The 19,204-nt window shown below is 43.8% G+C and overlaps 2 protein-coding genes across 9 annotated transcripts; one reads left to right on the top strand and one right to left on the bottom strand.

Moving 5' to 3' along the window:
* Positions 1-1,079: 1,079 nt before the first annotated feature.
* On the top strand, positions 1,080-10,586 carry LOC139408747 (myosin IHb). Of its 4 annotated transcripts, none has more exons than XM_071153031.1 (32): positions 1,080-1,173; positions 2,221-2,382; positions 2,682-2,797; positions 2,926-3,124; positions 3,228-3,308; positions 3,408-3,596; positions 4,282-4,380; positions 4,508-4,621; positions 4,809-4,880; positions 4,995-5,114; positions 5,271-5,338; positions 5,457-5,562; positions 5,661-5,741; positions 5,865-5,956; positions 6,124-6,218; positions 6,454-6,500; positions 6,759-6,839; positions 6,966-7,071; positions 7,275-7,392; positions 7,546-7,659; positions 7,753-7,829; positions 7,988-8,056; positions 8,167-8,251; positions 8,364-8,526; positions 8,643-8,726; positions 8,845-8,938; positions 9,057-9,112; positions 9,199-9,334; positions 9,479-9,549; positions 9,692-9,789; positions 9,887-9,986; positions 10,104-10,586. In XM_071153031.1, exons 2-32 carry the CDS (start codon positions 2,257-2,259, stop codon positions 10,143-10,145), a joined length of 3,099 nt encoding a protein of 1,032 aa, XP_071009132.1. In that variant the 5' UTR covers positions 1,080-1,173; positions 2,221-2,256; the 3' UTR covers positions 10,146-10,586. The 4 variants fall into 4 exon arrangements, 3 of the variants coding, with proteins under 3 accessions (XP_071009132.1, XP_071009133.1, XP_071009135.1); XM_071153032.1 differs by having other exon boundaries at positions 1,096-1,173; positions 3,408-3,587; XM_071153034.1 differs by lacking the exon at positions 6,759-6,839 and having other exon boundaries at positions 1,096-1,173.
* Positions 10,575-19,020, bottom strand: LOC139408754 (BTB/POZ domain-containing adapter for CUL3-mediated RhoA degradation protein 3-like). 5 transcript variants are annotated; one of them, XM_071153043.1, is made up of 7 exons: positions 18,718-19,020; positions 17,400-17,613; positions 16,483-16,652; positions 16,081-16,164; positions 15,911-15,963; positions 12,100-12,295; positions 10,575-11,949 (listed from the first exon to the last, which is right to left on the bottom strand). In XM_071153043.1, exons 1-7 carry the CDS (start codon positions 18,718-18,720, stop codon positions 11,731-11,733), a joined length of 939 nt encoding a protein of 312 aa, XP_071009144.1. In that variant the 5' UTR covers positions 18,721-19,020; the 3' UTR covers positions 10,575-11,730. The 5 variants fall into 5 exon arrangements, with proteins under 5 accessions (XP_071009144.1, XP_071009145.1, XP_071009146.1 ...); XM_071153044.1 differs by having other exon boundaries at positions 18,584-18,727; XM_071153045.1 differs by having other exon boundaries at positions 18,403-18,720.
* Positions 19,021-19,204: the final 184 nt, after the last annotated feature.

Below are 19,204 nucleotides of genomic sequence, written 5' to 3' on the forward strand. Positions count from 1 at the left end.
GGGTGTGAGCCTCTGGATCTCAAATTAACTTTTAACTCATGCCCGGACATTTACCAAACGGCTCCTAGTAAACGATTCACTGTAGCTCACTGAAGCTTAGAAGATAGGCATGAAGTACAGACACCTCCGAAATGATTGGCACTCTTGATAAAGAGGAGCAAAAAAAAAAATTTATAAAGGAAATCATACAAACACTGAGCTATGTTGTATGCTAAAAAAAGAGAAAATTATACTATTTTATACTAATACAATTGCTCAAAGAGATTGTGTTTAACTAGTAATATTTGTTTCTCTCAAAAAGATAGGGGTCAGAATGATTGGCACCCGTGTTTTCAATACTCCTGCACCTTCCCCTTGTGAGGATAACGGCACAGAGCCTTTTTCTAAAATATTTTATGAGATTGGAAAACACATTGGGAGGGATCTTAGACCATTCCTTCATATCAGATCCTTGATATCCTTCGTCTGTGCTTATGGACTGCCCTTTTCAATTCACACCACAGGTTTTCAATGGGGTTCCATTCCGTAGACTGAGAAGGCCTTCCCTAGGGAAATGGCATCAGGAAACCACAATGAAAACAATTAAAAAAGTGATGAATCACCTTATGTGTTGGTGCCCTTGGCCCATCTTCCACCTTGTAACTGGGATTGGTAGTGTTGCTTTCCTGTAAGACGGGCTGAAAATAGCCCTGTTTCCCCTATAAATAAGAGTCCGGGGGGAGATTGCTTTGCTGAGCAGGACAAGGGGGTCATTTGGTGGAAAGGGATTTGGAGAGAGAGAGTAGCTTTAGAACAGTTCAGTCATCACTGTACATATCTTTCCCACCTTTATGTCATAAATAAGTAAGTTAACAGTTTTATTCAAGACTTAGTAAGTAATAAAGGTATACATGTGACTCCACACACTCACACACACACACACACACACACACACACACACACACACACACACACACACACACACACACACACACACACACACACTATCACTTCTGCTTCCTTTCTCGCTCACTTTTAGCCATTATTGATGGCTTCCTATTGGTGGAAATGGAGGGGGCAATATGTCAATGTTTCCTGCCATACTGTTCTTTCCCTAAATAAACCCAGATGTTCAGTATAAAAAGGGATTGAAGCTCACAGCAGTCTGATACAGAAGACTTTCTTTCACTCAAGGTAGGGACTTACTTTGAAAATCTTTGTAAAGAAAAATATATATTAAGCTACATTTTGTGTATGGCAGTGTTTGAGTTGTACATTTAAAAATTGCCGTCACCATGAGGGTGGATTGTTGTGGGTATCACTTACGATACCATGGGACCAGGTTAACTTGGCACTGTTGTATGCCAAACCGGTGGAGCGTTGAAATATTCTGGACAGTACTTTCATAGCACTGTAATTAAGGAGCACAGATCTGACTGATAATGTTACCTGATGCATATTGCGGCCCTAGAGCTCATTTGTTTGGGATACAAAACTTCAGCAACAATTGCATTCCATGCCGGTAAACCTTTGCCTTCTGTTTAGTATATACATTATGGAAGCACAATAGCATTGTACATGACACACTCATGTTCTAAGCTGGCATTGGGATAGCATTATTTGCTATTACAGTGCAACATTATTGGAGTTGGTATGTGTGTTTTGACCCTGCTGTTGGGGTAAATTACAGGGCGGAGTCTGCCCTATAGTTGTGTGGGGAGGGGGACGTGTGTATCCTCTTAAACAGTGACAAGAGACTGATTGCTCCTTGAGGAACATGGAAGTAGATTAGATAGGGATCCCTAAACTGGCCTGCTATCTGTGCTGAGAGGATGTGGTCAAGGCCACCACACACTGAGTGGAAGTGGATGGAGGGCCAGAGATGAGGACAGATTGACAGTAAAATAACTGGTGTAGGGCGAGATTGTCTGTGTGTGACAGTGAGCACCGCATGGCACGGCGTCATACCTGACGGATGCAGATAACTACAAGAAAAACAGGACACAGTGGAACAGGACACATGAAAACCCTTAAACATGTGGTGTGTATCTGAAAATAATACAGCCGATACGTTATGTTGTAAGATGTGGAACATCTCAACTGGTTTGTCGTAAATAAACATTTACAGCTGTCATGTCTTGATGAGATTTGTGACAGTGTTGTTGGGTTGTGCTTCCGGGGCATTTGCACAGCTATAAGATATCAATGTAACCATCCTGGACCCTTTCTCTGATTGGTCAGAGCCTGGAGGAGCGCTGTAACCGGATCCTCCGGGACATGGAGGGCTCCCTTACGGCCCGGGATCGGGTGGGCATCCAGGATTTCGTTTTGCTGGACGCCTACACAAGTGAGAGTGCCGTCCTGGACAACTTGAGGAAACGCTTCAACGAGAACCTCATTTACGTGAGTCTATCACCTACACAGTCCAGAGGTATCACATAGCCTTCCTTTCAGCCAGAAAGCCACCCTACCTCAAGATGCCAGGGAGAACACAGTGTTCCTCCTCTAATTGAACTGGCACTTTGCTCTGCTGAAACAGCAGCTACCGTGCTGTAACTACAGCCACAGGATGAGCTACCTTACTTTCTGTAAGGTCAGGTCTGATAATTACTCATACTGTGGACAACAAGCACAGCACATTCTCATTGCAACCATGCAGTGAGGCATCCATCTCTCTTTCAATTCTAATACATTTCCCACAGACCTACATTGGTACGCTCTTAGTGTCAGTGAACCCCTACAAAGAGCTGGGAATCTACACCAAGAAGCAGATGGATATTTACATGGGCGTCAACTTTTTTGAGCTTCCACCCCACATGTAAGTTGCATTTGTGTACGTGTGTAACTGTGTGCTTGCATGTGTGAACCACACGATATGAAATAGAGTGCTGCCCATCTATATCCATCAGCAGTATTACTGAACCTCTACATTGCCCTCCCTTTCAGCTACGCCCTGGCAGACAATGTCTACCGCACCATGTTAACAGAGACCAACAACCACTTCATCTTGATCTCAGGGGAGAGTGGAGCAGGAAAGACGGAGGCCTCCAAGAAGATCCTGCAGTTCTACGCTGTGAGCTGCCCCAGTACCAAACTGCTGGACAACGTCCGAGACCGACTGCTGCTGTCCAACCCTGTGCTCGAGGTGAATACCACAGTGAAGCAAATATGACATGAGAAATTAACATTGTTTGCACACTGCCATTTACAAATACAATGACTGATAATACAGTCTATACCTCTCTAAGGCTTTCGGAAATGCCAAAACCCTGAAGAACGACAACTCAAGCCGCTTTGGGAAGTACATGGATATTCAGTTTGATCACATGGTAAGAGTCAAGACGTTGAGCACAGTATTCCCATATTAAAACATCAGAGGAACATCAAACATCAGCACGTCAATCACTATTATATCTTTAATAATCTAGGGGGGAGCTGTTGGTGGCCACATCCTCAGTTATCTACTGGAGAAGTCCCGGGTGGTGCATCAGAACCATGGAGAGAGAAGCTTCCACATCTTCTACCAGCTGGTGGAGGGAGGAGAGGAGGACCTGCTACGCTGGCTGGGTCTGGAGAGGAACTGTCAGCGCTACAGTTACCTGGTACAGGTGGGAGAGGTAACCTATCAACACTACAGTTACCTGGTACAGGTGGGAGAGGTAACCTATCAACACTACAGTTACCTGGTACAGGTGGGAGAGGTAACCTATCAACACTACAGTTACCTGGTACAGGTGGGAGAGGTAACCTATCAACACTACAGTTACCTGGTACAGGTGGGAGAGGTAACCTATCAACACTACAGTTACCTGGTACAGGTGGGAGAGATAACCTATCAACACTACAGTTACCTGGTACAGGTAGGAGAGGTAACCTATCAACACTACAGTTACCTGGTACAGGTGGGAGAGGTAACCTATCAACACTACAGTTACCTGGTACAGGTGGGAGAGGTAACCTATCAACACTACAGTTACCTGGTACAGGTAGGAGAGGTAACCTATCAACACTACAGTTACCTGGTACAGGTGGGAGAGGTAACCTATCAACACTACAGTTACCTGGTACAGGTGGGAGAGATAACCTATCAACACTACAGTTACCTGGTACAGGTGGGAGAGGTAACCTATCAACACTACAGTTACCTGGTACAGGTGGGAGAGGTAACCTATCAACACTACAGTTACCTGGTACAGGTGGGAGAGGTAACCTATCAACACTACAGGTATTAAAGAGACAAAGAATCAGTGATTCCATGGAGTGGTCTATCATCATCTGGATATTATCTCCTGTCTCACCCAGGGGGAATGTGCCAAAGTCAGCTCAGTCAACGACAAGAGTGACTGGAAGACGGTACGGAAAGCCCTCAGTGTCATAGAGTTCAGTGAGAGCAATATAGAGGTGAGTCCTAATCTCTCTACACTACCAAAACACTACCATCAGATACTGAAAGGTGAACAGAACATATCATTTGTCATAAAAAAAACACATCACTTATGACCAGTGTCTTCTCTTGCCCATGATGTAGAGCCTGTTTGCAATCATTGCTAGCGTACTTCACCTGGGAAATGTTACGTTTGTGGCTGACTCACAGGGATATGCCACTCTCAACAACAGTCCGGAGATACATTGGTTGTCCAAGGTGAGACACCTCTGACGGCAAACTACAAACTAATGGACAGTCACTCTATTTAGCAGTACTCATACCACAGAAAACTATCGAAATACTCTCCCTTTTCAGACATTATTGCAACTTTTCAGATGAATTGAAATCCCTTTTCAATTAGAGTATTTGGTGATGTGTGATTGGTTGTTTCTCTGCTGTGTAGTTGCTGGGCATTCCTGCACAGGTGATACAGGTGGGTTTGACACACAGGAAGATTGAGGCCCGATCAGAAGAGGTGAGGAGGATGCTACTGTTTTGGGCTCATTCATAGAACTTCATGCCATCACAGTAAATGTGCAACCTGTCTCTTGAAAATCAATCTCTGTGGTTTGTCTGTTGTGCTGGTCAGGTGCTCAGTCCCTTCACCGTTGACCAGGCAGTATATGCCAAGGACGCTCTAGCCAAAGCCATCTATGGCCGCACCTTCACCTGGCTGGTCAACGAGCTCAATGAATCTTTAGCAAACAAGGTGAGTGACCTTTTTCAGTGGTCCACCAATAAGAGTGATGTCGTCCCAGTCCAAAACGACATCTAACCAATCATGACACTGCTAACAAGTATAGGATATACAGTAAGTAGTAAGACAGTAATATAGGAGGCTGACTGGTATTGTGCATCCATGTAGGATTCCTCCAGGAAGACCGTGATTGGTCTGCTTGACATCTATGGGTTTGAGGTTTTCAGTGTGAACAGGTGAGGGAAGACACAGTCGGTCAGCACCTGTTGTATTCGGCGCAAAAGCAATTTGACCCGACAGTGAATTTTAGAGTGTGAAAGGATGAGCCTAATGACTTGTCTCTATATGTTTAAGCTTTGAGCAGTTCTGCATCAACTACTGTAATGAGAAACTGCAGCAGCTCTTCATCCAGCTGACCTTGAAGTCAGAGCAGGAGGAGTATGAGATGGAGGGGATTGAAGTAAACGCTCCTCCTCTACTCAAATCTATGTTTGGACTTAGCTACAAAATTGATGTAATGGGCTACACAGCTTCATGTTTTGTATTGTTGTTTTTCAGTGGGAGTCAGTGCCATACTTCAACAACAAGATCATCTGTGACCTGGTGGAGGCGAAATTCAAAGGCATCATTTCAGTGCTAGTATGTAGATACTGTAGACTTGACTGGCTGACTGACCGACTCGCAGTCAGACTGAAATGTCGTCAGACAGACACGATAGCTTTGGATTGGTTTTGTGCTCATGTTCTGTCTCCTTTCCACTAGGACGAGGAGTGTCTACGTCCAGGAGAGGCCACAGACATGACCTTCCTGGAGAAGCTGGAGGAGAAGATGGGAGGTCACGCCCATTTCGTCACGTGAGTGAGGCAGCGTTGGGATACTGCAGCACAGTAATACATTTCTAACAAGAACTATTAGATAAAGCTGAGCTCCCCCAACTGACAGCTGAGGATGGAGGGGTCACGGTCTGCCTCTGTAACACCTGACTAGAACATCCTCTTCTCTCTCTGTCCACATCCTGCAGACACAAGCTGGCTGACCAGAAGACCCGGAAGACTCTGGAACGAGGAGACTTCCGCCTCTTACACTACGCAGGGGAAGTCACATACAGTGTGGTCGGTGAGAGATGAGTTCCACAACGTAATATACCCAAGCACTCTGCCCTTCCTCTCACTGTTTCTGTACACCGCTCTCCATATTTGTCTCTCTAATGTGTCTCTTTGATATGGTTTCGGTAAGCCGAATATGTTCCAAGAGTCGCCCCCCAGTTCTCCTCACTTTCTGTCTCACTGACAGAAAGTGTTACCAGTCTTTATCTGTTATTTACTCTCAACTATACCTTTCTGTTTTCCAGGATTCCTGGACAAAAATAATGATCTCCTGTACAGGAACATTAAAGAGGTAAGTGTGCCCAGGGCTCTCGCTGGCACTGTTGTGGTCCAGAATTTACATCCTGCCAAGTGCTGTATTATTCATTGTTAAGCACACCTGTGAATTATAGAGGAGATGATTGTTAAGCATTGCTTTGGGATAGACTGACAGGACTGTTAAGAGGGAGAACTGTGGGAGTGTTTGTTTGACTGCCTCTTGGTTTTGAAAATAAGCCGGTTCTTTATCTTTCATCCTGAGAGATTTAACGGAGAGATTTTCCACCTTCAGGTTATGCGCCAGTCTAAGAATGCCATTGTTAAACACTGCTTTCCCAGCACTGAGCCGGACAGCAAGAAGAGACCTGAAACAGTAAAGAGACTTTCTGTTGACACGTGATCCACCAAAGTGAATTAGAAACATACCCATCCTTTACTGTTGTGTGTATGGTGTTCTGACCTTGCCATAAGCTTGCATGTTAATCCCCTGTCTTCTCAGGTGGCCACTCAGTTTAAGAGCAGTCTGGTAGGCCTGACTGAGATCCTCATGTCTAAAGAGCCCTGGTACGTCCGCTGTATGAAGCCTAATGAAGGCAAGCAGCCAGGTGAGGCCTCATCTATAAACCGTAACGTACATCTATGGTAGTCTATTTGACTAAGCACCACACACCTGTATACTCAGTATAGCCATTACGCCAAAAGGAACCTTCCCTAATGGACTTGACCTATGCATGCCCTACAAAGTATTGCTTGGCGCATTCATTCACAGTGCATGACCTGATGCCTGTAGCCTTGTGACCTTGCGCAGGGCTCTTTGACGATGTGTTGGTGAGACACCAGGTGAAGTACCTGGGGCTGATGGAGCACCTGAGGGTCAGACGGGCCGGCTTCGCTTACCGCCGGAGATATGAGATCTTCCTGCAGAGGTAAATACAACCTGCACTTCAAAGTTCTGTAGATAGTGTGCAATTGCTCTGTCCAGCACACCCTGCTCTGGTACATGGCTGCATTACAGTATGTAGATCTGATGCTCTCTAAACAATATATTTAACACGGGTGTTTCCTGTTGTCCTTGCCAGGTACAAGCCCCTGTGTCCAGACACCTGGCCTAACTGGAAAGGTACAGCCGCAGAGGGGGTGGAGTGCCTGGTCAAGCACCTGGGCTACAAGCCTGATGAGTACAAGATGGGAAGGTGAGGTGCTCTCCAGGATTATACATTTGGGTTCACCTGGCGACACACAGTCTGGCTGTTTCTCACTGGCTTGTCTTTCATGATACAAAAAAGGACCAAGATCTTCATCCGCCATCCCAGGACTCTGTTTGCCACCGAAGACGCCTTTGAGGTCTGCAAGCATGAGCTGGGTGGGTCCTGGCTCTAGCTTAAGTCTTTCAAACAACGGATCACAGACCACTACAAAAATTCAGGAATTGGATTGTTATATGGTGTTGGGATTATTTCAAAGAAAATGAACCTATTTGCCTATGAAGTTAGGTTCTATGTGTGTCTCTTCATGTTACAGCTACAAGGATCCAAGCAAAGTACAAAGGCTACAGAGTGAAGGGAGACTACATGAGACAGAGACAAGCAGGTAACTGCTGAACGAGACACAACAGGCCTCTAATTTTGACTTCCTTGGAACTCGTATAACAAATATGACGTATAAGCCGATAAGTCTTTCAGCTTGTGTTGTCTTGTTAGCTACAAAGATTGAGACATGCTGGAGAGGCATGAAGGCCAGGAGAGAGAGGGAGAAGAGAGCCTGGGCTGTTAAGGTCATTAAGAGGTAAGAGACAAACATCTGAAGATATCTCCAAAGACAAAGGTCCAACATCTACCAGACACAATGAAACGACATAACGCTCACCAATCAAATCTCTTGTACTTATATTTTGTAGGTTCATCAAGGGCTTCATGACTAGAAATCAGCCAGCCTGTGTTGACAACACAGAGTACCTGGCATTTGTCAGGCAAAACTACCTCACACGGCTCAAGGAGAATCTACCCAAAACAGTTGTGGACAAGAACACCTGGCTAACCCCACCTCCCATTATGCAGGAGGTGAGTCGCAGTAGGGAATTTACTTTACTTGAATACTTGCGCTAACCTCGTTCTGCACGCCTGTGTGTCATGGTATGAGTATGCGGTACACTTATTACATACATTTGTACTTGTAGGCCTCACAGATGTTGAGGAAACTTTACACCCGGCACATGGTACGGAGGTATGTACAAGGAATCATGACAGAGCGGAAAGCACAGGTAGGCCTACCCTACAAGCCAGGGTGCTTTAATGCATATTTGAACTGCATTTGACTATAGGGATAGCCTCACTGATCACTTAATATATCTCTACTGTGTTTGCTTACCCCATGTACAGTTGCAAATCAAAGGATTGACCAGTTCCATATTCAAAGGAACAAAAGAGAACTACCCTCACAGTGTGGGAATACCATTCGTGGACACAAGGATAAGTAAGGCATAGGCCTTGTGCTGGTGAATTATGTGCCCCAATTGTGCACCTCTTACAAAGCAACAGTGATAATGAAAATGATTTATGTCATTTGACCAGTTGCATTGTTATCTGGTCAGGTGAGGAAGACATCCACATTAAAGTCTACCAGATGATTAGGCAAGAACGCATCAAGGTAAACACACGGAGCGAAATAAGCTACGTCAGAGTTCAAATCAACTTTAATGTTCAAATGAAAGTAAGCCCCATACCTTCCCACAGTACAGTGTTCCTGTGGTGAAGTACGACAGGAATGGCTTCAGGCCACGTTTCAGACAGCTGATCTACACTGGAAGTGCAGCCTACCTGGTGGAGGAGGCCAAGATCAAACAGCGGGTGGAGTTCAACAACCTCAAAGGTTAGCACCACGGAGTGGAATAAAGCTGACTAGATGTGTGTGCAAGTGTCAAGTTTTTTCTCTCTCAATGGAATAGTCCGCGTGTGTGTACTGTGTTAATTCAACAACTGTTCTAAAGTATCTGGGTGGTGTGTGTTCTTCCAGGTGTGTCAGTCAGCACCCTGAGTGACAACTTCCTGATCCTCCATGTCCAATGTGAGGATATCAAGCAAAAGGTTGGCTGCCCAAAAGTATTTTCATTGATGTGCACAAATGTATTTTTTAAATGTTTTATTATGCTTTGCACCAGTTATATTCTGAATGGTATATAGAACTATAAAATGTGCATTTCCATTATTGCATTTTCTATTTGCTCAGGGGGACCTGGTGCTGCAGTGTGACTACCTGTTTGAGGCCTTGACCAAGTTGTGTCTGGTGGCCAACAAGCACAATTTTATCAAAGTAGTCCAGGGCAGGTAAGACCTGTGTTCAACTTGTAACTTGTCTTAAAAAAACAACTGTCACCAAAAGTATTAACGTAATGTTATATATTATGTCTGTGCTCATTTGCAGTGTAAAGTTTGACATCCAGCCTGGCAGAGAAGGGTTTGTTGACTTCAAGAGTGGCCAGGAGACCATGATTTACAGAGCAAAGAATGGCCATCTGATGGTGGTGAGTATGAAACTAAAGACTGTGTGGCCATTCAATTCTCAAAATGAACAAATACATTTTCTAAACTATTATTAAACAGTAGGCTAGGCCATAAACACTTCTCTTATATTTACCCAGGAATCAACTCGAACAAAGTCCCGGGCAATGATACAAAATTGAACTGGATCCAATAATCAGATTCTACAAGGTTTTAGGCATCTTGGGACTTAAATCATGAATGAGAACCTGCATCTTCTCCATAAGGGTTGGACATAATGAAATGAATTGAAATCTCTACAAACGGTTCGTACTGTGGAGGAAACTCCAAAGGAATGACTACTGATGCTCTACTCTGATGAAAACTTCACCGGTTATTAAGCTATACATCACATGCATGGGCTCAGTTGTGACTTATCAAGCAAAGCGGTCATTATAATAGGGCTCACTTGTAAAATATGGTTTTGCTTTAGGTATATTTTCCCTAGATGTCCCATTTTATAGAGATATAAGCAACATGGTTAAATCATTCAAACATTGTGATTTTGAAGCCATACTTTTTATACTTTCTCACAAAGATGCTGTACCATATTTACATTAAAACCAACTAAGTATTCATAAACATCTTTATTGTAAGAAAAATGTGTTAAATACAGTGCAAAAGACACTTGTACATGTGAAATGACCGCAAAGAATGTCACAATTTTACGCAATGTCTGGAGTTGCTTTGTCTCTTCAGCTTTGATCCATCTTCCAAACAAGTTTCGTCTTGTAACCATGTAACCCTCCAATAATTTTTGTAACAGGCAGCAATGACATCCATTTTATCACACAGAAGAAAACCAGATTTCATACATGATGTCAAAAGATCATTAATCCTTGACTACGGTAGAAACGGCTTTATTCATACCACTTACAATTAAGAGGTGGGTTGTAACTTCTCGCTTCAGGGTTAAGTTCCCGTAGGCAAACATCTAGGATCAGCTTCCCCTCCAAAAATCCTTAATCATTAGTGGGGGAACTACAAAACTGACCGAAGATCACCATCTAGAGGTAAAGTCAACCTAATATATCACACCTTTCAGTGTTTTTGTACACAACACCCTCTGCTGGACGAAACGAGTACATACAGAAAATAGAAGCACCCAATTTCTAAACACAAGATAAAATGCTGTTATACAGTTTACATATCACTTATTCAAACTAATGAATATGTATATATCTATATATATATATTTTTTTATCTAAAACTGCTGTGGTAGGAAAATGTATTGTTCCACATTGTACATAATGTATAGAATCCTTTAAATGCAATTGACCTGAACTAGCTATACTGTGACACATACCTGAACTTCAAAGCAATGTTGTAGTGACGTGATAAAGTAAATCATGATAAAGATTGTAAGCAGCACGTACACCCACAGACTTAAGGCACAATATCTCTACTGGGCACAAGTAATATGTCTACATACAAAGACAAAACATATGGAAATAAAGGCGGTAAAATACATTCTGACCACTGAAAAAAAGATGACGGTTTAGAAAATACTGATATGGCCATTTGGGACAGAACATTAAAATCATGTTCTACTTAGAATGATATCAGACAAGCAACAGTTCATTAGTGGCTGTGGTGCAGAAGCACAGAAGTCGCTTGTGGTCAAGGATGTGAGATTACCTGTGGGTATACCGGTAGTGTGATCTCAGTGATAGGTAATGGTCACTGGTGAGGTCTGCGGATCCTGATAATGCTGGTTGGCTGGTATAGTTACTGGTGGTGGTGGGTGCGGTCATCGGGACGTTTGATGTGGATGCGGCGCACCCTCTCGATACGTTCCCGTTCCTCGTCCTCGTCCAGATGATGGGATCGGCCTGCAGCGCCTCCTGTAGCCTCCAGTAGAGCGTTGTCTGGACCACGCCCATCCTGAGACTCATAAAGCAGGATGTTAAGGGTCTCCTCATAGATACGAGCCTCTGGGAACTCCACCTGAGGAAAGAGAATACTGCTACTTAGACCACTGCACCTAGGTACAAAGACAAGACTACTCACTGACAACCAGGCTAGTCTATGATTTGGTCAAAGCAAGAAACATTCATATCTTCCTTTTCTGTGGTCGTGCTGTGGGAAACTGCATACCTTGGTTTGTTTCTTCTCTGTGGCGTAGACTATGGAGGTGCAGCACACCTCAGCGATCTTACGGCCCTGCCCATAGAACGACCAGCAGCAGATCTCATCCCCGATCACGTCCTTGATGAAGAGCACACGGCCGTTGAACCGCAGAGAGAGCTTGTCAAACAGCTCAATGTTCTTCAGCATGTTGTCATCGGAGTTGCTGTGAAAAGGCACCAGATGTTAATGTCTAGTTGTCAATCTGTTCAAATCGCCATACACATGTACATCAGTCTACCCATGATTAGGGCTGTTGCGGTGACAGTATTACCGCCACACCGAAGGTCACGAGTCATGAAGGCAGTCAAATTCCATGTGACCGTTTAGTCACGGTAATTAGGCTTCTCCAAGCTCTGATGCTGCTGCTGGTCATTAGTAGCCTAGCAAACTTGATAACTGCCTGGTACTCAGCACTCTATTGTCCCCCTAATTACTCTGACATTAATGCAAATGTATTGGAAAATCTAATCAAACACTTTATGAGAGCCCATGAGCTCATGTTGCACAACATTTCTATAGGCTATGCAATTGCGCGAGAAAACAGAGTGATGGCCTCTACTACAAAGAGGAGGATCAGCTTTCTATTGGCTTGGCCTACTATATTTATTAGTCAACTTTCCTAATATTAAGCACATTGCTTATATTTACAACAGCCTACCTGGCTGGCATGAAAATAAACCAGTTTCAATACAGGTGCATGATAATGGTCCATTCTAAATCAAAACAAATTTCACACATATATTATTTAGTATATGTAAAGACAAGATTAAATCAAGAATAGTCTGATAGGTGACAATATTAGCCTTTCACTTGTGAATGATGCCCAGCATAAGAAACAATGCCTTTTTTTGTGCAACGTTTTAGAATCATAGTCGCACAACTCATGTAGCCTAGCCCATAGACCTACATGTTTTTTGCAAATGGAACATTTGCACTTATAGCGTACTACCATGTGCGCATTGATGCACTTACAATGTGAAGAAATAGCCTAATAGTTTATCAACATTTTAAGCTAAACGCTCTGATCTGTTGCGTCAGCCATATTGCATAAAATGTTTTTTTGATGATAGTGGTTGTATTACTTTGAGATCTATCCCATCTCACAACTGTCCCAGACTATGTTTGGAATACTTATTTCTCACACAGAATAGAATAGGTTGATCTTTGTACTATGGGTGACAGTAGATTGACATAGGCTAGTGCTTTTGCTGTTTGTTAGGCCAACTCATCTTGTTGGCTGACGAAAAGTAAATATGGACAGTTCTTCAATATGCACCTCAGAATTGGATAAGGACGTGAGCAGTTGCATCCCCGATATGTCTGTCTTCACTTGTAGCCTGTGAGAAAGACCTGATCATGTGATGGAGCGCGCAGCACTCTGGTAGTGTTTTAATAAGTGCACCATTTAATAAGTTTAATAAGTGTTTTAATAAGTGCATCGATAACGTCGTCCCACAGTGACTGTACATACATACCCCAACCAGAAGCCATGGCTTCTTCACAGGCAACATCCGCACAGAGCTAAAGGCTAGAGCTGCCGCTTTCTAGAAGCAGGACTCTAACCCGGAAGCTCATAAGAAATCCTGCTATGCCCTCCAACGAACCATCAAACAGGCAAAGCGTCAATACAGGACTAAGATAGAATCGTACTACACCGGCTCTGATGCTCGTCGAATGTGGCAGGGTTTGCAAACCATTACAGACTACAAAGGGAAGCACAGCCGAGAGCTGCCCAGTGACACGAGCCTACCAGACGAGCTAAACTACTTCTATGCTCGCTTCGAGGCAAATGGCACTGAAACATGCATGAGAGCACCAGCTGTTCCGGAAGACTGTGCGATCACGCTCTCCTCTGCCAATGTGAGTAAAACCTTTAAAACAGGTCAACATTCACAAGGCCGCAGGGCCAGACGGAGTTTCAGGACGTGTACTCCGAGCATGCGCTGACAAACTGGCAAGTGTATTCACTGACATTTTCAACTTCTCCCTGTCCGAGTCTGTAATACCAACATAGTGCCTGTGCCCAAGAACACTAAGGTAACCTGCCTAAATGACTACCGACCCGCAGCACTCACATCTGTAGCCATGAAGCGCTTTGAAAGAATGGTCATGGTTCACATTAACACCATTATCCCAGAAACCCTAGACTGACTCCAATTTGCTTACCACCCCAACAGATCATGAAATCTCTATTGCACTTCACACTGCGCTTTCCCACCTGGACAAAAGGAACACCTGCGTGAGAATGCTATTCATTGACTAAAGCCCTGCCTTCAACACCATAGTGCCCTCAAAGCTCATCAGTAAGCTAAGGACCCTGGGAGTAAACACCACCCTCTGCAACTGGATCCTGGACTTCCTGACAGGCTGCCCCCAGGTGGTAAGGGTAGGTAACAACACATCCGTCACGCTGATCCTCAACACAGGGGCCCCTCAGGGGTGCGTGCTCAGTCCCCTCCTGTACTCCCTGTTCACTCATGACTGCACGGCTAGGCACGACTCCAACACCATCGTTAAGTTTGCCGATGACACAACAGTGTCTGATCAACGACAACAGCGAGACAGCCTATAGGGAGGAGGTCAGAGACCTGACCGTGTGGTGATGATTGTGGACTACAGGAAAAAGAGAAATAAAAGTAAAAAGTAATTAAAGAGCAGCAGTAAAATAACAATAGCGAGATTATATACCGGGGGTACTGGTACAGAGTCAATGTGCTGCACTGGTTAGTTGAGGTAATATGTACATGTGGGTAGAGTTATTAAAGTGACTGTGCATAGATAATAACAACAGAGAGTAGCAGCGGTGTAAAGGGTGGGGGTGGGGGGTTAAGGAAATGCAAATAGTCTGGGTAGCCATTTGACACACTGCCTGGTATAGAGTTCCTGGATGGCAGGGAGCTTGGCTCCAGTGATGAACTGGGCCATTTGCACTACCCTCTGTAGTGCCTTGTGGTCGGAGGCAGAGCAGTTGCCATACCAGGCAGTGATGCAACTAGTCAGGATGCTCTCGATAGTGCAGCTGTAGAACCTTTTGAGGGTCTGAGGACCCTCAAATCTTTTCAGTCTCCTGAGGGGGAATAGGTTTTGTCGTGCCCTCTTCACGACTGTCTTGGTGTGCTTGGACCATGTTAGTTTGTTGGTGATGTGGACACCAAGGAACTTGAAGCTCTCAACCTACTCCACTGCACCCCCATCGATGAGAATAGGGATGTGCTCGGTCCTCTTTGTTTGTTTGTAGGTGACCAAATACTTATTTTCCACCATAATATGCAAATAAATTCATTAAAAATCCTACAATGTGATTTTCTGGATTTTTCTTTCTCATTTTGTCTGTCATAGTTGAAGTGTACCTATGATGACAATTACCTCTCATCTTTTTAAGTGGGAGAACTTGCACAATTGGTGGCTGACTAAATACTTTTTTGCCCCACTGTATCATGCTTCTTAGACCTGTCTAAAATAAATAATGGATTTATTGTGAAGGTGTAGGCTATATTACATGGATTTACTAGACTTTTTAAAATGTAGAGGTTCCAAAGGTCTGCACCAGTGCCTTCTAGGCTATGTGTGGGAGCCAGGAGATGCTAAATGTGTTCATGTTAATCAACGGTCAATTACAGCGAGACCGGCAGTTATTTGCTTGACAATCACTGGCTGACAAAATTTCGTGACCGCCACAGCCTTATCCTTGATACAATCCACTTCACACGTACATGTAAGAAATACAGTATAAGCTCATTAAGTATTTTACCACAATCATATGTAATGTTTAGCCTACCTGGTGTAAGAGTACTTGTTGTTGCTCCTGTTGTATAACAGCTTGACTGTGGGCTGTAATCCAAAATTAAAAGGAACATAGGTAGTCAGTGTTGAGAAACAAATAGAATACAATTCCATGCCGTCTGTCTAATCATACATGTCAATTGTGATTTTTTAAATATTTTTTACCTTGGAGGTAGAGATGAGTCTCTGTTCTTCCTTTGAGGATGTGACCAAAGGCACTTTACAGAAGGGCTCATACATATCTTTGTTCTGAAAGCATGGAGGAAACAGGACCCAAATAATTCAATGGGGACTGTGGCTACACCAGCATGCAGAGAAAGAGAGATACCAATATAGAGATTGATTACAAGTAAGTGTTTACAGTATGTTAAGGTAGTACACAATACACTGGAGACTGGTGGGAGGAGCTATAGGACAGGCTCATTGTAATGGATGGAATTGAATAAATGGAACGGAGTCAAACATGCGGTTTCCATTTGTTTGAGGCTGTCCATTTATTCCATTCCAGCCATTACAATGAACCTGTCCTCCTATAGCTCTTCCCACCAACCTCCACTGATACAATACCTCCAAGGCAGCGTGGCACTCGTCAGCTAGCCCCTGCACCAGGTAGTACTTGGCCTCTGCCAGGAGCTCTTCGACCTCTCTCCGGATCTCAGGCAGAGGTACAGCACCATCACGCAGGTAGTTCAGAATGGTCCCAAAGTGCTTCCCACACCTGTCAATAAGGATCCAGCCTGCAGGAGAGGACAGGACTCATTACATTGAGAAGTAGCAGAGACAACATAGTGGAGATAGTTGACTGTGTGTGTGTGTATCTTCATTTAGAGCCATATCAGATGGAAGGCATGCAAAGGGAGCTAGTCTGTAAAATAGAATCATATACTATGCAGCATCAAGGAGCATGTACTTTGCAGGACTAAAGACTTTGCAGTGGACATAAGGTTTGGGAAACCCTGGCTGCAGTCAACCCATGTCATCACCAATGCCTTCTCCACAGATAGAACAAAGAACTGTATAAATCTGAAGCATCCAATTGGAATTTCCACTACCCATCAAATATGGCAAGGAGGAAGCCCAGTGGCCAGCAGTGGGAGAGTATGGAGCGAGATGGAACTGGGCCGACATTCTGCTTATTGTCTCATCTAAAAAAAGCCTGATCTCAATACAGTTTTCAGTTCCCAAAACTAGAATATGTTACAAACAGAGTGCACTTAGTGTTTTAGGAGTGACCCTTTGCCAAAGCTTACATTTTCAAATTGCGTTGTTTACAAGAAGTGCAAGGACAAATTTAATTACTGCACATGCGCACTTTAGAGAAGGTGTTCCCTAATGGAAATATGCAAATACATGCTAGAATGTGCCACTATGATCTCACGCTTGGCTGTGCCCACCTCCTTGCTTGTTTTGCCCACTATGCTTAATTTGCTCCCATTGAAAAGGACACAGATAAACTATCTTGGTTTAGTTATAAATATCTTTGCCTTCACTGTCTGTGAGGACCTCCATCCTGCCACTGAACATGGCCTTGAGCATGGTGTCCTGCTTGGTAAGGGTCTGCATGGTGGTGTAGTAGAGCACCCCGCCCACATTCAGCTTCACATACTTCGAGCTGGGGCAGGAGCCCTTGAAGGAGGTGGTACGGGTTGTAGCCGCTGGCAACGCCGAGCTCACCGCACTTATTCCTGACATCTCTTCCTGTGGGTCCAAACAGTCCATATGGAAGTCGTGACAATGCAATGGTGTTCACAGCTGATATCAATCAGGCACCCCAAATAAATAGCATAATAACTATCGAGCTAGTTTGTTGTTTATATCATTGTTTATAACTAGCAGAAAAGCACATAGAACAGAACCTGTTCTTAAACTATGCTAAATAGTTCGCTATACTGGGTTCTCAGAATGGGGCCAATGTGACAAGTCTGTACTAGCTAACGTTAGTCATCAACATTTCATTAGCTAGCTAATCACAGGAAGCAATAGGTATATAGCTAGCTAAGGGACAGGCTCAACATAGACTCAGTGTACAAAACATTAGGAGAACCTTCCTAATATTGAGTCGCACCCCCTTTTGCCCTCAGAACAGCCTCAATTTTTCGGGGGCAAGGTGTCGAATCGTTCCACAAGGATGAATGATAGTGTAGAATTTTAGCAACCAGGAAATGACAGAGAGATTTCCAATAGACAACACCGCCACAAAGACAGAAAAGCTTTCCTATTCTGACATCAGATGCCGCTACGTCGGGAGAAACCAATAGTCGAATATCACAGTAGCTAGTATACCACAACTTTGGTAATACTGTGAAACACTATCATTCCACTATTAGTGCCAGATATATTGTTGACATTTTCTGAAACAGTGCAAAAAAATCGTATGCGTAACGCTACCACCTTAAAATATGTCGATCCTGCAATTAAATCATTTATTAGCTATAATAATGGTAACTTTCTAGCTGTAGTAGCTACTTAATAGCAATTTAACGTTACCGTAGTTATGGAACTTTCTAACTCTGATCTGGCTAGCTAACGGGCTTCATATGAATGCTACTGTAGCCACAAACGCTAACATGCTAAAGAACCTCAGCTACCGTTAGCAAAGCCATTGTTTAAGAGAGATACTAGCTAGCTAGCTACGTCGTTATTGTGGCACTATAAGAACCATAGTTACAGGTTGGCATGCATTCCGCTAGCTGGCATCCTGTCGATATAACGTTACATATCTAGTAGTATGTGTACTATAACATTAGCTACATTGTCTACTGGATTAGTTCCTAGCTAGATAACATATATTTATTTTTTTACCATAGAATCCTTGTTCAGTCAGCCTTGAAGAACAAAGTTAGCACCAACATAGAGAATGATAGAGGCCTCTAGTGGCCAAAAGGCTGAATAAGCATGGCCAGCTTCGACCATTTGGTGGACTTCCAACTTAATTGGCGGATCTCTCCTGGTGACCCTGTTAGAGTCCAATCGGGTCATCAGGAGAGATCAGCCAATCGTGAAGAAGAACATGGTCTACTTCAAAATGGAGATAGCTCAATGGCGCTGCCCATGCTGTCACAAACGTGGAAATGGCACGTCTGTGAGTCCTCTATCTATGTCTATGGCACCAAACCACAAGCTAGATTTTGTTATGCACAAAGACTTCCGGTTTAGCAGATGACGTCCATGGAAAAGAATGAGGTACGCGCTACCTCATTCATGAAATGGAATGCTCTTTTTTAATTTCTAAAATAAAACATGAACGTGGATGTGATTGAAGATTATTCTAAATTCGGGTTCCGTGCCA

The sequence above is a fragment of the Oncorhynchus clarkii genome, chromosome 5, assembly GCF_045791955.1.
Source record: "Oncorhynchus clarkii lewisi isolate Uvic-CL-2024 chromosome 5, UVic_Ocla_1.0, whole genome shotgun sequence".
Lineage (NCBI taxonomy): Eukaryota > Metazoa > Chordata > Actinopteri > Salmoniformes > Salmonidae > Oncorhynchus > Oncorhynchus clarkii.

What these genes read in the sequence shown, in the direction of transcription:
- LOC139408747 (XM_071153031.1), top strand. Translation starts at nt 2,257, where the DNA reads ATGGAGGGCTCCCTTACGGCCCGGGATCGGGTGGGCATCCAGGATTTC. An exon ending in GGTCACGCCCATTTCGTCAC is followed by an intron (nt 5,957 to 6,123) that starts GTGAGTGAGGCA and finishes CACATCCTGCAG; the next exon opens with ACACAAGCTGGCTGACCAGA. An exon ending in GTGAGGATATCAAGCAAAAG is followed by an intron (nt 9,550 to 9,691) that starts GTTGGCTGCCCA and finishes CTATTTGCTCAG; the next exon opens with GGGGACCTGGTGCTGCAGTG.
- LOC139408754 (XM_071153042.1), bottom strand. Translation starts at nt 17,634, where the DNA reads ATGGACTGTTTGGACCCACAGGAAGAGATGTCAGGAATAAGTGCGGTG. An exon ending in AGTGCCACGCTGCCTTGGAG is followed by an intron (nt 16,165 to 16,482) that starts GTATTGTATCAG and finishes CCATGCTTTCAG; the next exon opens with AACAAAGATATGTATGAGCC. An exon ending in AACAAGTACTCTTACACCAG is followed by an intron (nt 12,296 to 15,910) that starts GTAGGCTAAACA and finishes GCCTTTTCACAG; the next exon opens with CAACTCCGATGACAACATGC.